The sequence below is a fragment of the Dromiciops gliroides genome, chromosome 4, assembly GCF_019393635.1.
Source record: "Dromiciops gliroides isolate mDroGli1 chromosome 4, mDroGli1.pri, whole genome shotgun sequence".
Lineage (NCBI taxonomy): Eukaryota > Metazoa > Chordata > Mammalia > Microbiotheria > Microbiotheriidae > Dromiciops > Dromiciops gliroides.
The window spans coordinates 341223091-341249316 of NC_057864.1; the positions used below are offsets into that span (position 1 = coordinate 341223091).

Here is a 26226-nt window from a genome sequence, read left to right on the forward strand (position 1 = left end):
AAAACAAGGGATAAAAGGGACAATAAAAGATAATTTCCATTACATAAATTTTTTTTAACTTTTGGGCAAACAGAACCTAATGCCACCTAGAAGAAGAAGAGAAACCATTAATGGGAGGGGGGAAAAATACTACCTTGGTATCAAATATTTCTGATCAAAGCCTGACATCCAAGATATATACATACATACATGCACACATACATATATGCATGTGTGTATGTATATGCAACAGATACAAATCTCTAAGATCACGAACACTAATTTGGGACTGGGGAGAGGAAGATTCTGTTTAAAATCTAATGAGCAAACAAATACTATAACATCCCATTTGAAATGTCTGGGAGAAAGAGGTAAGAACTGAAAACCAAAGTAGTATCCAATTCAGAACATTTTTTTATTCTAGAATTTATGTTTATGTTTAGAAATATTACAAATAATGGTGAAGTTTTTAGGCCAGTTCAAAAAAATCTAATCTATCATGAAACCTAGTTACCGTATGTGAAATGTTTCTGTAAAAAAACATATTTGAGTTCCACGTCAAATGAGAAAACAAATCTTCCCCAACCCACATATCTACTGTATGAGTGATGGTTCCATTGACTCAAAGCTTTTGTTGGTAGTTCAGTAACTGGGGCAGTGATTCTAGAAGGTGGGAATTAATGGGGCACAGAAAGAGCTAGAGAAGGAATCCTGGGCAAAGAACAGCATATGCAAATAAGGGGAAGGCTTCAGAGGGGTATAAGTAAAGATCTGTAGGGGTACACCCTTAGGGACACTCTATGGTTCCCAATCACTTCATATTGAGGAAGGGTGGGTGAACTCCATGAATTGGTCAATTTGTTTCCCTTTCTACTAGCAAAGGTTAAAATGTTCCCCACCTCTCTTTCACAGAACTGTGACCATAGAAATTACTTTGTATATTCATCTCATTTTATAGATAAGAAAACTGAAACAGAAAAGGTAAGTGATTTCCCCAAGGTCACATTTAAAGTAAATGGCACACGGGGCAGCTAGGTGGTGCAGTGGATAGAGCACCAGCCCTGTAGTCAGGAGGATCTGAGTTCAAATCCGGCCTCAGACACTTGACACTAGTTGTGTGACCTTGGGCAAGTCACTTAACCCTCACTGCCCAACCAAAAAAAACCCAAAATAAACAAAAAATAAAATAAAATAAAAAAATAAATGGCACAAAAGGGATCTGAACCCAGGTAACTCTGACTACAAGTCAGCATTCTTTCCACTATATTATAGTTTTTAAAAATAAAAAAAGATGGATCTTTGGAGTACACAAAAGATTTCAGTCAAGATTGATATTCATTTTTCAGAAGAAAAGATGACTCTGACTATTTTTTCCTCTCCTTACAGGTCAAGTATAGCGAGTTTAAGGTATAGAACAGGAATGGCCCTAATAAAGAGTTTAGTCAGGAGCTTGAGAGGATACCAAATAAAATCAATACTGGGGCTAGGAAAGCGATAAAGAAAGAAAAGGTTAGACCTCCGCTTGTCTGCTCTACCCTGAATCAATCTGGGTTTGAGGTTAAAAGTGTGTACATCTAGGGTAGAGAGCAGAGGGGAAGAAAATTTCCAAGCAAAAGGATACATTAAGCAGGAGGCAGTGGGGGAAGGGAGAGGCATTCTTGTATCTACTGAAAAATCAGACTGGAGCAGCTGCTTATATATGAGACATGCATAGGTAAGTAGAAATAAATACATCTGGGCTTGCCAATAGCGTGAACTATCAGGATAGAAAAATTAATAGTTGGAATCACGAGAAAGAAAGAAAAAGAAGAAGAGATGGTGCATGGAGAGAAGAAAGGAACAAGAAATGATCCTTGGAGAATGTACACCATTACATAGCATAATAAAACTAATAAAATTAGCATTAAATATTTTTCTAAGATGTTCATATACCATTCTTTTATATAGATCTTTATGTAACTTATAATCCTAAACAATAACAAACTGAAGATAATAAAGTTGAAACAAAAAAAAGTCAAAAGATAAAAGGAGGGGCAGCTAGGTGGCGCAGTGGATAAAGCACCGGCCCTAGAGTCAGGAGGACCTGAGTTCAAATCCGGCCTCAGACACTTAATACTTACTAGCTGTGTGACCCTGGGCAAGTCACTTAACCCCAATTGCCTCACTAAAAAAAAAAAAAAGATAAAAGGAACAAAAAGTATTTCTATTAAGAGAAAAAGAGACTAAAACTGAAATATTAAAGATAAGGAACCTATAAACAGCAGAATATAAGGTCCTTATAATAAGGCCACTCTAGAACACAGAATATAAGTACCAAAACAGTAGTGGAAAGACTAAAGCGAAAGGAAAAAATTATGTAGTGCCAAAATTAGGCATAGAAGAAAATATCAGAAGTGGAATACTAGGTGAATTTTTAAAATTTAGCATTTCTAAAGTACTTATTTTACAAGATGACACCAGAATTGTGAATTTATTGAGAAAAGGAATGTAATCACCTCTGTATTGGTAAGAAGCTGAAAATTATCATTGTTCCAGAAGGATTCACCTTTCCAAAAGGGCAGCCATAACTGTAGTTACCCCTTTCTAAATTAAAGGCAAACTAGAGTTGAGTTCATGTGAGACCTGAACTACATCTGAATATTTCTTAATATTAATAGTATGATAATAATTATTATAGTAATAATTTACATGTGTGTATTGCTTTGAAACTTTAAAAGCATTTTCATATCTATCAGCTCAGAATCAGAGGGAAGGGGAGGGGGGAATTAAATCAGAGCAAGTTATATCCATTCCCTACAGCTTGAATATAAAGAAATAGTTAAATCATCATGTTCTACATAATTTTGGGCTGAGTTAGTTTCAGCAGTGGTGAATTTAAATGATGTTTTATTCTAAAGAAAAAGGAACCTGCCCCTCCCCTTACCTTCCAGAGTGAGAAAACTGCACAAAAGCTGTTCTGACCTAGTTACATTCCAATTAACACAAACTTGCTTTATTAAAAACTCTTTCCCTCACTGTGAACACAAAACGCCAGCTGTGAAAGAAAAGCGATACTGCTGGGTTTGCACACTCTGGTTACCATAGTAACTGCAGAAACTGCAGAAGTTGGAAGTTTCATATTTAAGTTATCAGCAATAAAAGCAAATAGACAAATCGATAAGAAAGACTATTTTAATTTGAATTGTATTTTAAAAGCAAAAAAGAAAATCAAGGGATTTTATACATAGCAATATCCAAGTAAACCTTTGAAATGTGCCATAGAAGCACAATTTTAATCCATTTAGTTAATTCTTGATTTAATATTTATACTTCTTTATGTTATCAACACAACTGATTTTCTCCCACTTGTAATCAGAAAATTCAAGATGTTAAAATAGATTTCTATTAGTTGATACATACTACAAAACAGAACAACTTGTGGTTATTAAAACCGCAATTTTAAAAAATCAGTAAACATGATAAAATGAAACAATATGAAAAGTAAATGTGAAAATCAAAAATACTTTATGCTCGGCCAACTAAACAATAAAGTCAAAGATGTCAGAGAATCACAAATGCAAATATAACTGTCAATAATCATGAAGAAGAGAACAACAATCAGAGTATAACAGGAATAATTTTCTAAAAATGGGCATTTGTGTGGTAATATTAAATAGGATGGTAGCACACACTTCACCTCAAATCTAAATCATTTTATACTCCTTTCCTCACACTATTCTCTATTGTTTCTACTGAACAAATAAAAGGAATGTCTGTTGTAATGTGCAGTACAAAGAATGATTTATTGTAAAATGAAGGATTCTGCTACACCCCTTAAACAATCACTTGCTAATAAAGGCAGTATCTTAATGCATCCAACCTTAAAAAAAAGCATTTATCAATTATTATATCTAAAATACAATGTATTTATTTGTCTACTTTCCTTGTGCTTCTCATTAATTTATCAATAGGTCAAAGACTTGTGATTTCATCATTCTGAGAATTTCCTCTAGAATTCATTAAAACTTTAACATCTTAGGGGAGGTGGAACTAAGGTGGTGGAAAAATGCAGCAGCTCACCTGAACTATCTCCAAAACCCCTCTGAACACCTTTAAATAATGTCATAAAACAATTCCTGGAGCAGCAGAACCCACAAAAGGATAGAGTGAAATAATTTTCCAGCCAAAGGCAACTTAGAAAGGTCATCAGGAAAGGTCTGTCATACCTGGGTGAGAGTGGAGCACAGTCCAGTGCAGGCTGTGCCAGCACAGACCCCAATCCTTTGCAGCCTCCCCCTCCCCCCAAGCAAACCAGGAACAGACTTTGGGAGCCACTGAATAAGCAGCAGCAGCTACTTCCATTTACTCATGACCACTGAAGGACAAAAATCTCCCATTATATATAAATATGACATATTTTGTAGCCATACCATAGTTCTGGATGGGCACAAGTCAGCTCTACCTATGAACAGTGATGGCATGTGAAGAGCATCCCAAAAAACAAAATACAACATATTTAAAGTATCTTTCAGGAATGTTACATGCTACATGTGACCTAAAAGGAACATGGTGATACCTTTGGATTAGATGATTTCTAAAGAACTTTTTTGTTTGTTTGTTTTAAATCTAGATCATATGATCTTAACTGAATCATTTCACAATATTTGTGGCTTAAGTGAAATTGAATTTCACAGAACTTCAAAATCTATTTCTCTTTCTTTCATTAGGGCCTGGAAAATGTTTTGGGGTATAAATGATATTGAATGGTAACAAGTTCCATTTTTTGTTTGTTCAAACACTGAAAGCTATTTTTAAATGTAATTAATTTCTTCTCTTCTGTATCTGTCTCTTTCTTACTCATAAAAAATTATACTGATTTATTAAAAAAGACTGAATTAGCAATTCACTGGGGAAAAACAATGCACACTGACCAGATTATTATCTGCACATATGTAGACAGACATTGCTTTTGTCCATCATTTCATTTTTGCCACTCTCAAGGTCTTTCTGAAGAACTTTGGTATCAATTGTGAGACATGGGAAAGAAACACTGACACCGAATTGTCCAGCATGGCACGCCCACATCAAGGAAGGTGTTACGCTCTATAAAGCAAAGAACTGTGGTAGCTTAAATAAATATGAGATGTACAAATTTCAAAATGTCTCCCTCCCAAATGGTCACACAGACTATTTGTGCCCAATCTGTGGTAGAGTTTTCCAAGCTCATTTTGGTATGATCAGCTACAATCAAACACACTGTACACTGATCCCAACATTGTGATAGCATTTTGCCCCTGTTCAAACATGAAGGGCAAACAACCAGCACCACCAAAATTATAACATCTTAGAGAGAGCTGTCTGAAGCTTAAAAAAAGTGTTTATGAGCTTCAGACAGCTAGTATATACCAGAGGCAGCATCCAAGTGCAAAGTTTTATCTACTATACTATACTTCTATATTTGTAAACATCTAGAAAATCATAAGGAAAAGAATATGTGAACTGCCAGACTAGGATTTATTTTTCTTAATAATACATCATAGATATCATCCATGAAAATATCTAAAGTTTTAAAAATATATTTATATTTTTCTGCTTATTTCATACTTCTTAGGGGATAACTGATTCCTAAGTTTATAACCCACCATATGAAGTAATGCTTCTTTTCATTTATCCTAAACTAAATTCTTAAGCTTTACAGGATGTCTCCTTGTCATAGTATATACAATTCTCAACTTAATAAGTGTTTATATTTCAAAATTCCATACATAAGATAGACTGGAATACAAAACATGTTTTAGTACTAAGGTGATTAGTTCTCACAAAAACAATGTTGTAAATTATGTTTAAGTTCATGAGAAAAAACAATAATAAAAGATAAAGGGTTTTAGTAAGACTTTTATGGAGATTCTGAAAGGGAGCTTTGGGGCACCCTGAGTGTTCTTAGAAACTAATAGCATTAAATTTTTATAACATACAATTTTACTTCAACCCTTTTAAGCTTTCCTTTTTCCTTAGTAGAAGTGAACCACTATCATTATTCATGTTTTTCAGTCATAATTAGGTTTATTTTTTCTGACTCATTAATGAAATGGAGAGTGAATGAGGAGGATACCTTACTACCCTAAATAAGGAGAGTGACCAAGTCCAATGAAAGGGAAGAATGACATTGATGTGTATGGGGCATTTGCAAATTGGATGTTCATAATTCAGAAATGTCTGATTTCTTGAATTTTGATGTTAATTTTATCCAGGATTTTATTGGCTTCAAATGCATCTCCTTTTTTGTGTTTCCTGTCTGCATCATTCATATTAAGTTTTGGCCTAAGGTTGACTATATTTGCTACTGAAAAATCCTACAAAAGGAGGAAGTATGGTGTATTAGAAAGAACTTTAGACTGGGAACTTTAAAAGTTGTTCTAGTCCTTACTTTCCACATAGTCCAAGCTGTGTGACCTTAAACAAGTCACAAACTCCAGTCCTCAGTTTCCACATATGTTAATTAGGAAGTGTGATATCTCCTAAGGTTCCTTTCACCTTCAGCATCATATGATAATGATTCCCTAAGCATTTATATAGCACTTGAAAGTTTGTAAAGCATTTTACAAATATTATCTCATTTGAGCCTCACACCAACCCTGAGATATAAATACTATTATTATCCCCATTTTACAGAAGAGGAAACTGAGGCGAAGAGAAGTTAAGCAATTTGCCTGTCACATAGCTAATAAATGTCTGTGACAAGATTTGAACTCAGATCTTCCAGACTCTAAGTACAGCAGCCTATCTACTGTTATCCAGCTATCTTCTGACCTGACATAAAAATTTTTACATTTACTTTTCTAGTCATCCACATAATACTGATAAAAATTAAAATTTTAATTTAGAAAGTATACAATATCACTGCATTTGTAAAAGTCCTTTTCCCCCCCAGTTATTTACCTCCACAATTTCAAGAGCATTACGAACTGTAAGAGTTCTATGATCCTATAATTCTAAGAGCAAAGGGAAAAGTGAGAAAATCCATTAAGGGCTAGGACTGATAGTAGTCTTTGTTCTTAGATAGGTGATTCTTCTTTCTCCAATTGTTCTCCACCCCCACCCCCAACCTATCCTACACAATGCTGTCAGACTAATATTAAATACAATCCTGCTGTTACTACTCCTCTGCTCAAAAAGCTTCAACAGCTCACCACATAAAGTCCAATTTCTTGGCCTGTCATTCAAAACTTGCCATTATCTGGGAGCAACCTGCTTCTGAAAAGAGCTGGAAGAATTCATGAAGCCATGGTAATTTGGAGGTCTATAAATTTGTTACATAATCTTCAATGGCTCCTCAATACAGCAAGACAATCCTAATATAATTAATTTACTTTCCCACTCACCACAGCTGCTGTTCTAAAGCTTTTAATCTTTTCATCCCTCCTGAAGCCTCCCATAAGACCCTCTGTCCCCAACTTCAGAGATGAAGACGTTGCCTCATACGCCACTAAAAAAATTGAGGCCATTTGCTAAGAGCTTTCTCTTCTCCCTTCTTAAGCAAAACCCCCTTATAGATATCCTTGATCCTATTTTCTCCATCACTTCACCAGCATAGTCCACATAAAGCAACTATGGTGAAAAATTATCTTCTTGGACTCAGATTGCTCCTAGGGAAAACTGAAAATATTTTAGGACAACTCTTAAGAAAAACTTCCAAAACTATACTGACTAGCTACAAGGACATTTCCAGGTCAATGCAGAGTATTCCTGCTACTAAGGAAGATAATGTGTGGGTGGGGGTAGGGGTGGGGGAGGTGGTGGAAAATTGTGACGCTTACTTGGTAAAAATAAAAAGTACGTGAGGGAAGGTATGGAGGAATAGGTGTTTTTTTCCTTTAGTGGTTTAAATTTCATTCTCTTAGTTCCTAACAGGTGAATACCATTCTGTGTCTCTCTCATTGCTTCTTTTCTTCTGCCCATTCCCTAAATCAAAGCTATACAGGGGTGAAGAAAATATACAGTTAGAGTTGGGAGGAGAGAGTTTTTTTCCCTAATTCTGATCAATTAATTCAATCCAATTTGACAAGCCTTTATCAAGGAACTGCTATGTATAAAGCACAAAGCCAGCAATGGAAATACACAAAAACATAAAATAAAGCAGATTTTACCCTCAAGAAACTTAATGAAAAGATACAATATGCATACACAGGTAAAGAAAGAATATTACGAGAAGTGAAGTAACACTAACAATTGAAGAGAAACAAAGAATGATTCACCTAAGAAAAGGATTCTTAACCTGAGGTCTGAGAACTTCTATTTTAAATTAATTAATTAATTAAATTCTTGGGGGGGGGGACCGCGGGATGAGGGTTAAGTGACTTGCACAGGGTCACACAAGTAGTAAGTGTCAAGTGTCTGAGGTCGGATTTGAACTCAAGTCCTCCTGAATCCAGGGCCAGTGCTTTATCCACTGCACCACCTAGCTGCCCCAGGAAATTGTATTTTTAAATATTTTGATAACTATATTTCGATGTTTTCTTTGTAATCCTATATTTATTTTATGAATTTAAAAACATTATTCCAAGAAGAGGTTTGCACTGCAAATGGGTCCATGACACAAAAAGGTTAAGAACCCTTGTTGTAACATGAACCTTGAAGGGAAATAAGGATTCTAAGAAAGGAAGATTAGCAGGGAGTGTCTTTCAGGCATAGAAGATGACTTCTGCCAAAGAAGTGAGGTTGGAGATTGAATCCTCTGTGGACTAGAGATTAAAGCATATTCTAGGCTACAGGAAACTACCATGGCCTGTTGCTGGGAGCACCCAAGAAAATGAGTGTTGCTCGAATTGGGAAAGGGAGGCACTCCCAACTATTGTAGCAACATAAGGGGTCATAATGACCTGGCAAAGGAAACGTTCTTTATCAGCAATAAGTTCTTTCTTTGCTTGGGTGTATTCTAAGGACCAGAGTACCTCATCAACTATCAACAAATCCAAATTGTTGTTTTTCTTCCTAGTCAGCTGTACTGATTTACAGATATGATTTTTATACTAATGTAATAATTTGTAAACCAAAACACTGACAATGTCTGGTCATGACCTAATCTGACCATTTCTGAAAAGCTTGCTAACAGCAGCAATACAAAAAGTAAATTAAAATCTCACCACATTTTTCACTTAAATTTTCAAAACGCTTTTGTCAGTTTCCATATTCTAAGTTATTTCTCCCTGATGTAAACACTAAATTTCCCTGGGCCTCAGTTTACTCATTTGTAAAATGAATAGACTAGAACACATAGCTTCAGGTTGCTTCCAGCAGTGTTCATAGGATTCTATGAACATTTTTAGAGTCAGTAGTAAATGTCTTCAGGCCACTCAAGCTACCTTTTTAAAATTTTCACAAAACTAAGAATTTGCTGATAGAGAAGGTAATTCTAACAGCCTTTTAAAGAGAATATTTGCTTAGGGGAGTCTGTAGGATGGAAATAATGTGAAGTGCTGGTAGTACCTTGCTGAAGTAAAAAGGGAACAGAATAAGAAAAATACACTTGAAAATAAAGGACTAAAAAAAAGAGACAAAATTTTTAAAACCATGTAAGATGTTGAAGATGACAACTGAATAATAACAGTGACAATAATCCTAAACCTGAGATTCATCCTGGCAATAACTTCCAATCCCTTAGTTCTTTTCCAAGCCTTCACCCTCGACAGGCTACACTCTTCCCTTCACTATTTCAATCTGCTAGCAAACCAAATCAACTCTATATAAACCTCCACTCCAAATTTCTTTGCATTCTTGTCCTATGGACATTCATGTATAGTCAAACTCCAACCCTTGACTGTTCCCACGATTCTCTGCCTTCATTTAGAGGTACCTGGTGGTATAGAGGATAAAGCCTTAGGCTGAGAGTCAAGAAGAACTGAGTTCAAAAATATCCTCAGACAATTACCTCTCTGCCCCAGTTTCCTCAATTGCAAAACAGGGATGATAATACTAGCACCTACTTCATGGGGCTGTTGTGAAGATCGAATGAAATGATATTTGTAAAAAGCACTTAGCATAATGCCTAGGCTCATGTTGTTAAGTCGTTTTTCAGTCATATACAACTCTATTATCCCTTTTCAGAGGTTTTCTTGGCAGAAATACTGGAGTGGGTTTGCCAAACAGTGTTAAGTGACTTGCCCAGGATCACACAGCTAGGAAGACTCTGAGGCCAGATTTGAACTCTGGAAGATGGCTCTTCCTGACTCCAGGCCCAGAACTCTATCCACTGCACCACCTAACTGCTATATAAATACTTATTTCCTCCCTTCCCCCTTCACAATTATTCACATACCGCAGAAGAAAATAATCATCAAACTTTGTCAGTTGAGTCCTCTACAAATTTATGCAATCTAATCTCATCTAGGCCCTCACTACAGTAAGGCAATTCTTTGACTTTTTCCTAATCAATTCACTATCTCACTCCTCAAGCCCTGCTCTTTGAAGCTGAGGATCTAGCTTCATACTTCACCCTTCCTCTGTATATCACATCACTCAAGTGTCTACTTCCACTACTTTCTTTCTCACTCTGGTTTCAGAAAGAAAAAGGAACCCTTCTCTTTGTCTAGGCAATCCCCTTGATATGTATCCTAGATTCCATTTCATCTAGTCTACTCCAGTAGGAATGATAATGTCCCCATTATCATTCCCACTTTCTCTCTCTCTCTCTTCAATATCTCCCTATCTACTGGCTCCTTCACTCCTTCCCATAAATATACCCATGTCTCACTGATCCATAAAAAGCCATCATTTGATCCCACCATTCCTACCAGCTTTTATACAATATGGTTAAACAACATGGTTAAATTGCATGAAAAAACAAACTATACTTCACTTGCTCTCCTCTTACTCTCTTCTAAAACCTCTGTAATCTGGCTTCTGACCAAGCATGAAGTGATGAGAGCCTGCACCAGAGTGGTGGCAATATCAGAGGGGAAAAGGGAACATATTTGAGAAACGTCTTAAAGGTAAAAACAACATCAATCACACTGAGAAGATTGTATTTTATCCTAAAGGTACTAGGAAGCCACTAAAGATTTTTGAGCAGTGGAATGGCCTGGTCAGACCTATGTATTAGAAATTTTATTTTAGCACCTGTGTGGAATATGGACTAGAAGAAGAAAAGCCTGGAAGCAAGGAAACTATTGCAGTGGTCAGGCCAGAAATAAAGAAGAACCTGAAATCAAGCGGTAGCTATCTGAGAAGAGAAAAACAAATAATATAAAAGTTGTTATGAAAGCTGAGTCTATACAAGTTAGCATTCTGTTGAATAGAGAGCAAGAAGTAGGAAGAGTCAAAGATGAATCTAAAGTTTTGAAGAACAGCATTGTCTACAAAAGAAGTATTGAGGACTGGAGAAGTGGTACTTTAAGAGGAAAGAGTTCTGTTTTAGAAATGTACTGAGTTTGAGAAATGTAAGGGGGATATCCAGGTAATGATGTCCTTTAGGTAGTCAATGATTCAAGATCAGAAATAGGGAGATATAGATTTCTGGTGTTATCTACATGGAGATGAGACTTCTTGGAACTGATGGAATCACCAAGAGATGTTCTGTAGAGCAACCAAGAAGACTCAGGACAAGGCCTTGGGAGATATGAATAATGAGGGAGTATGATATGAATGATAGTTCAAGAAAGGAGACTAAGAAGCAGAACTCAGATGGCAGGAAGAGAAAGAGGAAAAAGTTGTAGCATAAAAGTAACAAAGGACCGCACATGCAAAAGGAAGAGGTAGAGAACAACTTCCACAACAAACAAAAAATGCCAAGTCAAACAACTGAAAGATTTTTTGGCACTCTGATCAACTCAGCAACCAGCCACGCTTCAGAAAACTGATGGTGGAGCCTCCTGCCTTATGACAGAAGGGCATGGCCTAGAGGTAATAAATGAGACATGAACTTTCAGACAAAGGCAATGTGCTCATTTCTTTTGCATGATTTTTTGGTTATAAGGGAGGGCTTATGGGAGGCGAGAAGAAAAGGGTATGAGTTAGTGGGTACTGATAAAGCTGTAAAAAAGAAAGAACATAGAATTAATAAAACATTAGAAATACACAAAAGAAAAGCTTAAGAAATTCATATATGGAATATAAATCAAAAAGGCAATTTCATAACTATCTTAAAAATTGAATATAAACTTTAAAAAGTTGTTTGTAACAAGGACATAGTCCTTTTTCTGTTCTTTGCATACTGAAATAGTTGTGTGTGTGTTTATAAAACTCACAATATCTTTTTTTTCCCCCATTAAAAACGGGGGGGGGGGGTGGCTAGGTGGTGCAATGGATAAAGCACTGGCCCTGGATTCAGGAGTACCTCAGTTCAAATCCGGCCTCAGACACTTGACACTTATGAGCTGTGTGACCCTGGGCAAGTCACTTAACCCCCATTGCCCTGCAAAAACAAAAACAAAAGCAAAAAATGGGTGGGCAACAATGAAGAGTTGAAATAAGACAGTAGCTTAAGGGAGTGACAGGAAAAAAGTTTTGTTTTTGTTTTATAGGATAGAGGAGTCCTGAACATGTTTGTTGGTAAAAGAGAAGTAAATAGTAAAAGGAAGACACTGAAGAAGTCCCAGAGGGGGAAATGGGATCAAGGACAAAAGGTTAGCTGTTAGATGAAAGGGAAGGTTTTGAGGCTTAGAAAAGAGAAAGTGGACAGCCTTAATCTCAGGGAAATAGCAGATGAGATCAACTACTGAGAGAGATGAGAATGAGCATAGAGGTGTGCGCTTTAAAAGAGATCTGGAATAGTTACTGTGAAAAGGGCTAGAGATGATGGTATGTACATACCACTTTTTGAGGCTGACATCAACTCATTAATTCTTGGGTATGGTTCTTTAACCCCCTGAAGTCCACTATAACTTAACCAATATCCAACTCATGTGTTTCTGTCTTGTTCTGTCTTACTGAAATTAAGCTTTGTCTACAATATTCTCCTGCTCTACCAGACTAGTAATCAACTAGTAGTAGTCAACTCAATTCACCACTTTGAGCTTATCAGTTTACCCCTTAACCCTACTCTAGTATGTAAAATCTATCTTCTTCCTTTGGCTATGGACTTATTTCTCCCTTCAATGTCAAAGAGCCAAGAAAAACGTGTCTACTTCCTTTAATCCTTCTTATGAAGGAATCCCTCAATTCATCTAATCATTCTTGTAATTCTATTTTAATTCCTCTAATTTCTGTGGAATCTGGCATTCTTAGCAGCCTGCAATTATCTCCTGCATTATCCCATGACATGATGCTTTTTGCGGGGTAGGGGAGTACAGCACTTCCTACCCCACAATTGGCTTTTTTGGTTTTGAAATTATACTAAAAATTTATGTATGTTCTATTACCATTAAGTCCCTGGACTTGACTCCTTTCTCCAGGTTTCTCACACCCTCTCTGTAAAATGATGACAGGGTTGTTATTATTCAGTCAGTAAATATTCATTGAAAGCCTATACCGTGCCAGGCACTATGCTAAGTGCTGGGGATACAAAGAAAGTCAAAAGACAAACAGTCTCTGCTCTTGAGGCACTCCCAACCTATTCTGAGAGACAGAATGTAGTTCAGGGTCAATAAACCTCAACAAATATTTATAATCACAAACTGTAAACAAACATACAACTATAAAGCTACAAATAACTTTTCAAATACCTAACAAAAGTATTCCTACAACAGAAAAAAGTATTATTAATTTTATTTTATAAACCAATTTAAGAATCAGAGTTCTTTTAGATAGTTCTCTTTAAATAGATGATTTTTTTTTTTTGGTCTTGGCATCTCTTAGATTTCCCCCTGTATCCTTATTCCAGTCCCATAAAGTCATACTTTATAACAAAGAATTTCTTTCACAAAAGAAAAAAAAAAGGAGAAGATAACAAACACTCAGCAAAACCAATCAATACATTTCTTAAAAATCTGATTACATGCAATTTTCCACATCAAAAGTATGAAAAGCCTTCTTGCTTTCAAGGTTCTGTATTATCACCATAGACAGCAATATGAGGAAGAAGAAGAAATAGTCAAAGGCCTTCTACAAGATGAAAAGATGACAGGAGGCATTAAGATGACAGCACACACATACTCTGGCTTCAAAGCCTTCAAACCTCAATCCAAAAAGCATTTATTAAGTTGCTTTAAAAAATTACTGCCACAAAGCACCTTAAAATACAGTATTTTATGAAGATTACATCACTGAAGCATTAGAGGTAAGATTTCCTCCACTTTACGGTTGAGGAAACTGAGCCTCAGAGAGGCTAAGTTACAGATATTAACTATCAGAGTGGGACAGAACTCTGCTTCACTTATGCTGTGTTACTTCTCATACAACTCCTTTGTACAAGGTTCAGGAGACAAAAAAGACAAAAATAAAATAGTCTCTGCCTTCAGTAAGTTGCCATTCTACTAGAGGGATGCAGAATGTACACAAATGAGCATAAGAAGTTACTGTGGGTGGAGAGAACCCTAATAAATGTTATCAGGTAAGGTTATGTAAAAGGAACAGCATTTGTCACACTACTACTATCACTACATTTACCCTTTTGGGAGTGGGAGGTATGGCATCATAAAAGGAGAAAGCCCATTTAGAAACATCATAGTCTTTCCTGCTTCACTGTTCCAAGGAACAGCTTTGGAAAACACTTGTATTCAGAGTTGCCTTTCATGTCTGATATACCATCGGATTTTGAAACGATTAATGACGTAGCATATTATAAATGGATACTATCAGCACCTCATCCTTGCAAAAGAGATTGTATCTTAGAAAGGGTCCCCTATAGACTGACCAAGTAGGTAATACCCAAGTCAGAAGAATGCTGGTGAACACAGAAGCTCAGAGAGGGTGAGCCAGAGATTGTGACACTAGAAAGTTCTCTGCCAAGCAGAGCAAATTAATAGCTAACTACATCTGCTCAGAACAATAGAAAGAGACTAAGACAGAAAAAGACAGAGTTTCCAGGAGTTCCATTTGAAACCAAAAATCTGGGGGTAAAGAAAAAATGACAACTTTGCTTCCAGAGTATACAGGAGATGTTGTCATCCCAATGTACAAAAGAGAATAAGAATATAACTCCTCCCTGGAGGAATGGAAACAGAAAGAACTATTTCAGTGACTAGCAAGGTTCATACTATGTTCATCTTCCTGTACAAAACACAATGGCTTATGGAAAGAAGGCGCTTAAGAGAAGTTTTCAGAATTGAATTACTTGCCAAATGAAAAGTGATCCTCTTGCTTAAGGAAAGGGCCATAAGCATCACCTCTTTACAATCCAGGTTAGAAGAAACTGAAAAACCACAGAATGTTCAATATAGACCAGGAAGGAAGATGGATAAACAAGATGGTGAGGAAGCAGGGAGGTTACAGAAGTAGTATTAAAAAGTTGGGGGGTAGCTAGGTGGCACAGTGGATCAAGTTCGGATGCAGCCTCAGACACTTGACACTTACTAGCTGTGTGACCCTGGGCAAGTCACTTAATCCTCGCTGCCCCACCAAAAAAAAAATTGGAAACAAAGTAAACTCACCTTGTGGCCAATTTCATCTCAGCAGTTAGAGGAAGCAAGAAGAGAACAAATTTGGGCCTAATTCAGAATAAAAAGGAATTGCTTCCATTTCTATAATGCATTAAGACTTATGAAGCACCATCCTCAGATCATTCCATGAAGTAGGCAGTTCAAGTATTATAATTATCATCTCCAATTTTATACACCACAAAACTGAAATGTTTGGTGAAATGCAAGAACAACCAAGATTTATATAGTGCTTTAAAACTCACAAGGAAATAAACACACACACACACACCTTCATCTGGGTTTTATTTCACGAGGAGAGGAGAGAAAAATGACAACTGTGAGGTAGGCATTATTAACCTTATTTTACACATAAGAAAACAGAGCCAGGGAGTGACATATCCATGGTCAGAGTAAGAAATCACAAATATTCCAGTTAGCTAGAGTGATAGGCTAAAACTAACATAATTAAATTTAGGGTGGATTTAGATTTTTAAAATCAAATGTACAAGTAAAGAATGGGAGGGTCATGACAACATTAAGTGGTGTTAAAGACTTTTAAGCATTTTAGTTGATAGCAAGTTCAACACGACTCAACAGTATAAACCAACTATTTAAAAAGCTAACATATTATTAGACTGAATTAATCAAAGTAGTATCTATAAGAAGGAAGAAAATAGTCCCAATTCTACATTGATTAGACTATACCCGGAATATTGTTAACCTATAATACTGGGTGCCTACCACAAGACACTTAGGGTATTAATACAAAATAGAATGTTCTCTAAGAAAAATGACAAGGATCATGCAGGGTTTAGAAACCCTTACTGATCTGAGTCTCAATAATTTAACAATTATAGCTTATCAACAAGTTAAATGAACTGTATTGTAAGGTATTGAGTTCCTTCTGAACCACAGCCTAAAGGATGATTAGAAATGATATGAAGTGAGGATAACAGTTTGCACTGGATGGGAGTTCTCTATGACCCTATAAAATGTCTTCCAACTCTAAAATTCCATAAAACAGATTGTTCCATCAGGAGATATAATATAAACTTATTCATACAGTATTGCTCTCAAAATTTAGATGCTTCATGGCAAACTGTAGAATGATAGAGGCTTATGGCAGCCTTTGTCATTTGAGAAAATAAAAAAGATTTTGAGAAATTTTGAGAAAATTTTAAAATTTCAAGATGACATTTGTTCTAATTACTTTGAAAGAGATCCCCCCTTTTAACAGTCATCTTGTGTTTTGCCATGATCTTCAGTAACTCCATATTGCTTATAAGACAAAGTACAGATTCTTCAGCCTAGTCCTGCACAATCTATAGCTCCTAAACCTATTGCACCAAAATAGAGTAATGTTTACTTGTTCCTAAAGGCAATAAGGAGCCAGGGGAGTTTACTGAACAGGGGAATGAATGGCATGGTCAGGCCTGTGCTTGGGGGGCAAAAAATCACTTCAGCAGTTGTATAGAGGATAGACTAGAATAAGAGAAGACTGGAGGCAGAGATATCAATTAGCAGGGCATTACAATAGTCCAGGAAAGCAGTAGATTTGAGAAGTGGGTCTTAACTAGGAATGAGTAGAGAAAAGGGGGAAACAGATGCAAGAAATATTGTATAAGGAGAAATGTACAAGAAGAAATTATTTGAAAAGCAACTGAACATGTGAGGAGATGATAACTGAAGAGTCATCATGCTAATTTTATTTTATTATTTTATTTCTTATTTTATTAATTTGATGGTAGTGTTGTCAGGAGAAATAAGGAAATTAGAAAAAAGGTAGGTTTGGGAAAAAGACAAGTTCTGTTTACATGCTGAGTATAAGATGCCTACAAGACAGTTTTAAATGTCTAATAGACAAGTAATGGTGGGTAAGTGGAGCTCAGGAAAGAGATGAGATCTGGATACACAGACCCAAGAATCATCTCCATATGGATGAATAAAAACCCATGGGAACTGATGAAGCCACCAAGTAACAGAGTATAGAGAGAAAAAAGGGATAAGGACAGAGTCTTCAGGTTTATAAACAGTAAGAAATCGTGATATGGATAATGAATCAGCAAAGGAGACTGAAAAGAAAGGTAGGAAGAGAGTCAAAGAGGGGAATGGCAGGAAAACCCAGAGAAAAGAGAATATCCAGAAAGAGAAAGTGGTCAACTGTATCAAATGCTGTAGAAAATTCAAGAAGAATGACTGAAAAAAGATAACATCTGGTGATCAAGAGGATCACTATTAACTTTAAAGAGAACAGTGATGAGATCAGAAGCCAGATTACTGAACTGAGAAATGAAAGGATAAGTAGGGGAGCAACAAGTGAAGACAGCTTATTTTTTTAGGAGTTTGGTTGTGAGGGGAAGGACATATAGGAAAAATAGTTTAAAGTGACAGAGTCTAAGGATGATGGAGTACTAGGCATATTTATAGAGAAGGAAATAAGAGACAAAGGTGGCCTGAAGATTACAGATTAGGAAGAGATGATTGGGGGGCAACATGCTGAAGAAGATGGGAGGGGATGGGATGAAGGATGAATGTAGAGAAACTGGCCTTGGCAAAGAAAAGGGCCACCTATCAGAAGTGATCTTTCTCAGAGACAGGAGCCAAGGAAGCAAGAATGCAAGGATAATGTCAAGTAGTTCTATGATATAATGAAGGGGAGAACAGGAAACTCACATATAGTCTCTATTTTCTCATTACAGTATGAAGCAAAATCATCTGCTGAGAGCATAAAAGAAGGGTAAATGTGGGATTCTTTTTTTTTTTTTAAGTGAGGCAATTGGGGTTAAGTGACTTGCCCAGGGTCACACAGCTAGTTAAGTATTAAGTGTCTGAGACTGGATTTGAACTCAGGTACTCCTGACTCCAGGGCCAGTGTTCTATCCACTGCACCACCTAGCTGCCCCAAATGTGGGATTCTTAAGAAAAGAGAAGGTCCACAACATCTGTAGAGAGTAGGAAAGAGAATCAATTACAGAGCTATAAACAGATTGCCTTACTGAAGGGAGATTCGATTGAGATTGGACAACATATCTGTATTAGATGCATTTAGTTCAGTTTAATTAAGTTCCATTTATTTCTTGAACCTAACACTACATCTCCTATTGTCAACTTTGCTCAAGTCATCCCCCTTCCTAGAATACACTCCCTTTGCAACTCCACCCCTGTTTCCTCCAAAGTGCCACCTGTTCTGGAAAGGAGCCTTCCTCATATTAATTTGTATTTAATTCATTTGTGCGCATGGTATATCTTCTCCCATTCCAAATCCTAAAAGAACATAAGCTCCTTGAAGTTAGGGCTATTTTCGCCCCTTCTTTCCCACAGTACCTAGTATAATGACTTGAATATGACAGGCAGTTAATATATGTTTGAATTATTGAAATCAATATCTAACCTGATCTTCATGAACCAAAGAATGCTTACCAATAGAGAAAAGCATGAACCGATTAACAAGGATCTTTCCATATCAGATGGTATCACATGACTGCTCTCCATCTCATTCATTACTTTTGATAATAAACATGTACTCATCAACTGAAAATGTTTGAGCGCATTTGGCTAGTTTACATTGGCATACATATATTACACATAGTAAAATTAGAGCCACAGCACCCCCCAAAAGTCAAAAGTCTTGGCTTCAACCTTCAATAATCTTGGCCAAAACCAGAAACAAGCACCAGTTATTAAAAAAAAAAAAATCACATAAATGATAGCTATAAGCATCTGTGCCTAAAAACAAACCTACCAATTCAACAAAATTAAAGTAAAAGAAATCCAAAGAAAAGGCTTGCAAATGAAGAGTAGGTAGTTTCTCAGAGAGGGAGAAATGCACAAGCAAAAAATAAAAAAACCCAGATATTACAGTGGACTATTTATTACATTAGAGAATTTCACATGCCAAATGCAGCAGCTGCAGCACTGGTGGTAGTAGGAATAGAAAATGCTAGTGCTTATATAGTGCTTCAAATTTTGCAAAGCATTTTATATGTGTTATTTCATTTGATGTGGGGCACAATTATCAATACTTCCTAGTGAACAAAAGCATTTTCGCATAAAAGAACACATATAAATCCTGGCTGTTTTTCTCTAACAAAGTGTATACACCATGTGGTAAATCACTGTTGATAACACTATCTGAATTCCTTTTACCGGATACAGTTTAATTGTTTCATTTCAGATCTTAAGGAGAGAAACAATGTGAACTCAGTTTGTTTTCCTTTTTAAAGTTTTTAGTAATAATTAGCAACAATAACAGGAAGAACGGCAGTGATCAATATGAACTTTTAAAACCATATAACTGAACCATTTAATACGATACTAATCTGATAAAATGAACAGTACTTACCAAGTCTCTGTGAAGCACCCAGTTTGCATGGAGGTAATGGATTCCATCAAGAATCTGGTAAAGCAGTGATTTAACCATCGATCTTGGCAACTGCATCGGTTTTTTATTTGCTTTTGAGGCCCGGTGAAACTTAATAATGTGCTAGAAATTGTATAAAAGTTGTTTTATTTGAGTATAAACTTGGCAAAACAAAAATTTCCATACACCTCCATCACCCCCTATACACACATACACACACACACACACACACACACACATGTGAATGCGAATATATATATGAATGAGAATAAGGTCGTAATTCCTTAGATTCTCAATGAATAATGAAAATAAATTCAATTATTAAGACAAATTAAAAATCAATGTTCATTAGAAGAAATAACAAAAAACCATTTGATCCAGAAAGATTTTATATTTTATTATAAGATACCCAATCCAAAGCAACATTTTCAGCTATAAGGAAAGAGGTATAGTAATGGTGCAAATACAGGCCGCTTCCATTCATAGTCTATACTCTTAAAAGGAGATAGCTTTGGCGAATTTTTCCCTGACAGAGAAAATCAAACTTCTCTCTATTCTGTTACTATGGAAACAAAAACTCCCAGTTTAAAAAAACAAAACAAAACCCTGTTTTTATAGAGTCAATTAACAATGATAGGCAAAAATATACCTTACAATAAAATATGTATGGCATATAATAATTTTTAATATTTTGCCACATAATTAATTACTCATCCCCAGTGGCTAATATTATATATAGTCAGTCACTGAGAGTCAGGCAATTATGAAAGTCAATCCCACTGAAATGTGCACATCAGGGACCAGAGTATCAAACTAGAGTTGTAAGATACTGAATTTAATGTTTGTAATCCCCCTCCCTATTAGCAAGCTTTTGTTTCTCAAAAGAGAAAGGAAAAGACAGTGACATTATTGGGAGGCAGGCTATATTTTCACCAGAGCCAGTAAGAGAACTAGACTTGGGAGCCAAAAGGACCTTGGTTTAAATTTCACCTCTGACATTTACCAACAATGTGACCATGTGTAAGACACAACCTTCTTAAATCTCTATATGATAATATATCTAATATCTACTTCACTGGTTTGTGAGGATCAAATGAGATCATGTTATAAAGTGTTTTGTAAACCTCAAAAAGTGATAAATTCATGTCAGCTCTTTTATTATTACTTTTTTCTTGTCTCACTTTTAAGCCTTATAGCTGAAAATGTTACATTCTAATGGGCATCTTCTATTCAAATATCATCTCTTCCCATTCAAACATTCAAGTCTCAAGATGGATTGTAGATAATCTGGCAAAACAAAATCCAATTAACCTAATAAAAAAACCCCTATCATCTTATCTCACATAATTGATAAAACACTGGACCACTATATTAACAGAATTAAAAGTTTTAGAGCTAAGAAGAAGCCTCAAAGATTCAATTTTTCTGTCCATATGTTAACTTTCTTAAATATGTTCCAAAGTACAAACAAAAACATATAAGGTCAAAAGCTCGGTCCAAGAAGCACTTATGGATTGTTAGGAAATAAATATAGTCACCTATAATAAAGTCTAAAAATTATGCTAAAAAATGTTAAGGAGCAGTATAACATATTCTTTCTAAAAAGTCCTAGTAATTTATTATAACAAAAGAAAACATTCATTTAATTGATAATATTAGAAAATTATAGCTGTGTGACCCTGGGCAAGTCACTTAACCCCAATTGCCTCACCCTCCAAAAAATTATAATGTATTTTATAGACCTAAACAAAACCTCAGGCAAATATCTACCATGGGTAATATGAAATTTTCAAGTCTCAGAAATATTGCTGGGGAATGGGACAGTTGGATGGTTTTATTTTTAAATGAAATGTGATATAAAGCAAATAACATCAATGAAACTTTAAAAATAGTATAGATTTATAAAACATGGGTAACAAAAAAACTTACATCATACCATTTCATTATAATAATTCAGTCTTGTCATTAGACTTAACAATTAACTTGATTGTTAGTTCCTTAAGTTCTGGCACTATTTTTGCCTTTCTTTGTATCCCAAGTGCTTAGCACAGAGCCCGACACATGGTAAGAGCTTAATAAATGCTTTCTGACTGACTTGTCACCAGACCTCAGTATTTCCATATTCAGTATCTCCATCTGCCACCTTTTTTTTACTATCCAATATTCAATAGTACTTTAAAAAGTTAGAATATACTTTGGACAAAAAGTAGAACTTTTGGCTTCTTCCGTGTACTGTCATAATGTATTAAGTTCAAACATCAATTCATAATAGAGAAATTTCTATAAAGAGAAACAAACTTGTAAATAAAATGCCAAGATGGGATATTTGTTAAACTTTAACTTGGAAAGTGAACTATATATGAATATGGATAGGGACTGGACCTGTCAGTACAGGGAACTTCCAGATGAGGAAATTTTCTCCACCAAAGTAGGTCAGCACATTCTCAGTAACTTTTAGTCTTAAAATAGTTACCTGGGGGCAACTAAGAGATTAAGTAATTTGCTCAGGATTAAATGAAGAACCCTAGTTAAATGTGAACTACAGTATACATCACAAAGTAAATATGAATTTCAATTTTTTTCTCAATAAGCTTATTAACTATCAATTTTTAAATATGTTAACTCCATCTTAGACACAGTAAAGTATTATATAAAGAAAGGAAGGTCATACCCAATTTTATGAAATAAATTTTAATCAATATTAAACAAATATATGCCTATATATACACCTATGTGTGTATGTAAGATATATACACCTAAAATTTCAACACTTAACTCATCAAAAATAGACATGGCAGCCTGGATTTCTGACTATGTATTAGCCTACTTCTACCACATACACAAATAAAATAATCCTACATGGAAAAAAGCTCAAATGTGAAGAAGTTTGAACTTACCCATAAATCATGTTCTGCATAATCAAATAGCAGCCAAACCTTTCTATCACTGTGAGAAAGGAACACCTTTTGTAACGCGATCACATTAGGGTGCTTCAATTCCCGTAAAAGCTGAAAAAAAAGGGGAAACAGATGACTATCTCCATTGACCAAAGGAAAAGAACCATTTCATAAGATTATATTTAATGGCCAACTACTAGCTAGGAAAAAAAAAAAGATAATCCATTTATTTCGTGTTGAGGGATACTCTCATTTTATAACTTGAATTCATAAAAATTATTTTAGATTATTAAAAAGCATAAATGCTCATCAGTCAGCTTCTTTCCAAAATATCTAGACATTCTTTTCCCCTTCCTTCTACCTCTCCCTCTTCTGCATAATTCCTGACTTCAGGCCCACTGCTCTGTCACCTAACAAAGGCTGGTTAAATCTTCCACAAAGCTAAGCTTTTAAGCACAGAGCTCTCTTTTAATGAGGACATCTAACATTATGAGAGGAAATAATGGGAGATGATAATAAAAGCAAAAGTTTCTAGAGATTTTTACATGAAGAACTCAAAAACCTACCACCACTAATATATGCATCACACCAAAAAGAAACATTAGCGGAACTTGTAGCCTTTCATACAATAAGCAAGAGTACATGGTCTGCCCTTTTGTCTTTGTGTCTACAATTCAAAAAATTTTTCACCGAAGGCAGTTTTTCCAATATGCTTTATCAGATGTTTATTTGATACATTCAGGGGGGAAAATTATGTCAATTTTTCCTATTTGATGTAAACCTACTGTGGAACACAATTTATTCCAACCAATATTTTAAGTATCCATTACTGCATCAGCATGAATGCTATGCTACCTCCATTGATATATATAGATTACAATCCCTCTATATCTTAAGCAGGTATGTAAGATGTTATGGCAGAAAAAATTGTTGTTATTCATCCTTTTTCGAAGAGTACCATTAACATCACAGGTGATATCTTGACTTGTATGTGAATTGGATTTAATTGAGGCAGAGTTGCACAAAGCTGTCAGCTTCACTCTCTCTTCCAGTTATTGAAATCCAACGACAAGACAAAAGTCAGCACAACTGGTGATGGTCCAGGATACAATGGTTAACCTAGGTATTTTCAATGTATGACCAAGCTCTAAGCCCTCCAAAGCACCTGCTTTGGCCACCTTCATGGTCACTGGAACAAACTGTTCTCATCCACCCATGTGCTTGGGGTAAACACCCTTCAAACCCAATGATAGCTAGTAATTTTAATTCTACTAGCCATGGGCCACATTTTGCTTTCTTTTCTATTATATACATTTCTTGTCACAGAATTTGAAGTACATTATATAGAATTACATAATGGACTTGTCCTAAACTTTTATAAATCTGATTATAAATGCCATTTACATTTTGCATCATTTGTGAATCTCAATATTGTCAATATTTACACAGCCCTTTAAGGTTTATAAAGCACTTTTTTATACATTCTCAGGCAATCCTCATGACAGTTCTGTGAGAAAGTTCCTAGAGGTATTACTATCCCTGTTTTATAAGAAAACTAGGCAGAAATTTATTAAGGACTTTGCTCATGGTCATCCAAGGCTACTAAGTATTAAAAAGGTAGTAAACAAGGTCTTCCTGAATCCAGATATAGGATTTTATCTACTATGTTATGCTATCCCTCTAGAGAAGACAATTATATCATGCTAGCACAATGGAATAAAGACAGATGGCATGGTTATCACATATGTGAATTATACAAAGCTTTGAATGACTGCTATTAAGAGAAATAGTGTAAGTGAAATCCAAAAATATCTTTGGCATAGCAGATAGAATGATGGATTTAGCAGGAGCAATAGCTGAGTTCAAATTCTGCCTCAGTTACTTCCTACCTCTGTAACCTTGGGCAAACTACTGAACCTCCCTCAGCCTCAGTTTCTTCATCTGTAAAATGAGGTCAATAAAATGTTTATCTCCCCAGATTGCGGTAAAGATCAAATGAGATAATATAAGTAAAGTGCTTTTTGAACTTTAAAGCACCACATGAATGCCAGATATTGTTCCTTTGAAAGGTTAGAAAAGATGGGCAGAATTTTAAAAGGTGACACTGAATAAGAAAAAGATAAAGCTCTTCATTCAGATGCAAAAAATCAATTACATAAGAAGAAGGTGGTGGAGAAATAAATATACAAAAGTTTATATGGAAAAAGATCTAGTGATTTTAGTGCTCTTTTACTTTCCAGTCACCTTCTTTCTCCAGGGACCTTTCGACCAGGATTAGAGGGACCAGTCCTACAGGGCTTAACTCTTTCAGTTCTGAAAAATCCCACCCTGGGGCCCCACCATCCTTATTGGTGAGTGATTCACATGGCTGGCACTGGCCTAGATATAGGTCAGTCCCTTGCTAGCTGCCTTGCATGTTCCCTCTAACTATCAGTCCTCCCCTCCTCTATTTCTAGACCATACTCCAATCAGTACTTGCTACTGCAATTGGAAAAGGTGTGTCAATTCACTTCCCTATAGTTCTACTCATCATGCCTGTAAATAGCGCTACACTGTAGCCAAAAATGGTAATATAATCTTAAACAAAAATTCATGAATGTAGTGTCCAGGACGTGGGAATTAAGGTTTCACAATTCTCAATTCACAATTCTAGTAAGATAACTAGAATGCTGTGTTCTGGTCTGGATACCACCATTTTAGGAGGGACAGTAATATGCTACAGTATCCAGAAGAGGGCAAAGGCCTTAAGATAGTGTCAACAAGGCAACTAGGTGGTGCATTGGATAGAATGCAAGCCTTGAAGACAGTAAGACCAGAGTTCAAATTCTGATTCATACCCTTACTGGTTCTGTGACCCCCAGGGAAAGTCCCTTAATCTCAACCTCCCTTTCCTCATGTGTAAAATGGGATAATAATAGCACCTATTTCATACAAGGTTGTTGTGAGGATAAAATGAGACAACTTAAATAAAAAGCATTTTGCAAAAGTTAAAGTATTATATAAATGCTAGGAATGATAATGATGATGATGTCATATGGACTGACTAAAAAAGGAGATATATTTATTCAGAAAGAGAAAAGACTTAAAGGGATATAAGAGCTGTCTTCAAAAGTTGAAGGGATGCCATGTGTGAGAGGAATTAAACTTCACCTAGTTCAAAATTTGGAACAATGGGTAGCAGCTGGAAAAAGAAGCAGATTAGACATGATATAAAGAAATAATTCTTATTACATTAGTTAATTGCATTTCTAAGTGGTAAATGAATAAGAGAATGCATACAAAAGCATCTATTAAATGCTTTCTTTGTGCCAAGCACCGTATTGAGCTCTGGGCATATAAATACCATCCATGAAAGAAAGCTAAGAAACCTGGGAAAAGAAGACATGCTACCTAATCAAGGGCACATTATCATTTCCCTTTAAATGTTAAAAAAAAATCCATTCCCTCAGATCAAAGAGGTATATGTGCCCATGTAGGTAACAAGTGAAAGGAGTGAGTC

General features: G+C 35.7%; 1 protein-coding gene across 4 annotated transcripts in view; it reads right to left on the reverse strand.

The window, feature by feature from the left end:
- Positions 1-26226, reverse strand: part of CDK19 (cyclin dependent kinase 19) — a 193094-nt gene that overhangs the window by 36390 nt on the left and 130478 nt on the right. For all 4 annotated transcript variants that reach the window (XM_044002101.1, XM_044002099.1, XM_044002102.1 and 1 more), the window contains 2 exons: positions 22728-22838; positions 19813-19953 (listed from right to left, as the gene is read on the reverse strand). In XM_044002101.1, the coding sequence (XP_043858036.1) occupies positions 19813-19953; positions 22728-22838 (252 nt within the window). The remainder of the gene's footprint in view (positions 1-19812; positions 19954-22727; positions 22839-26226) is intronic.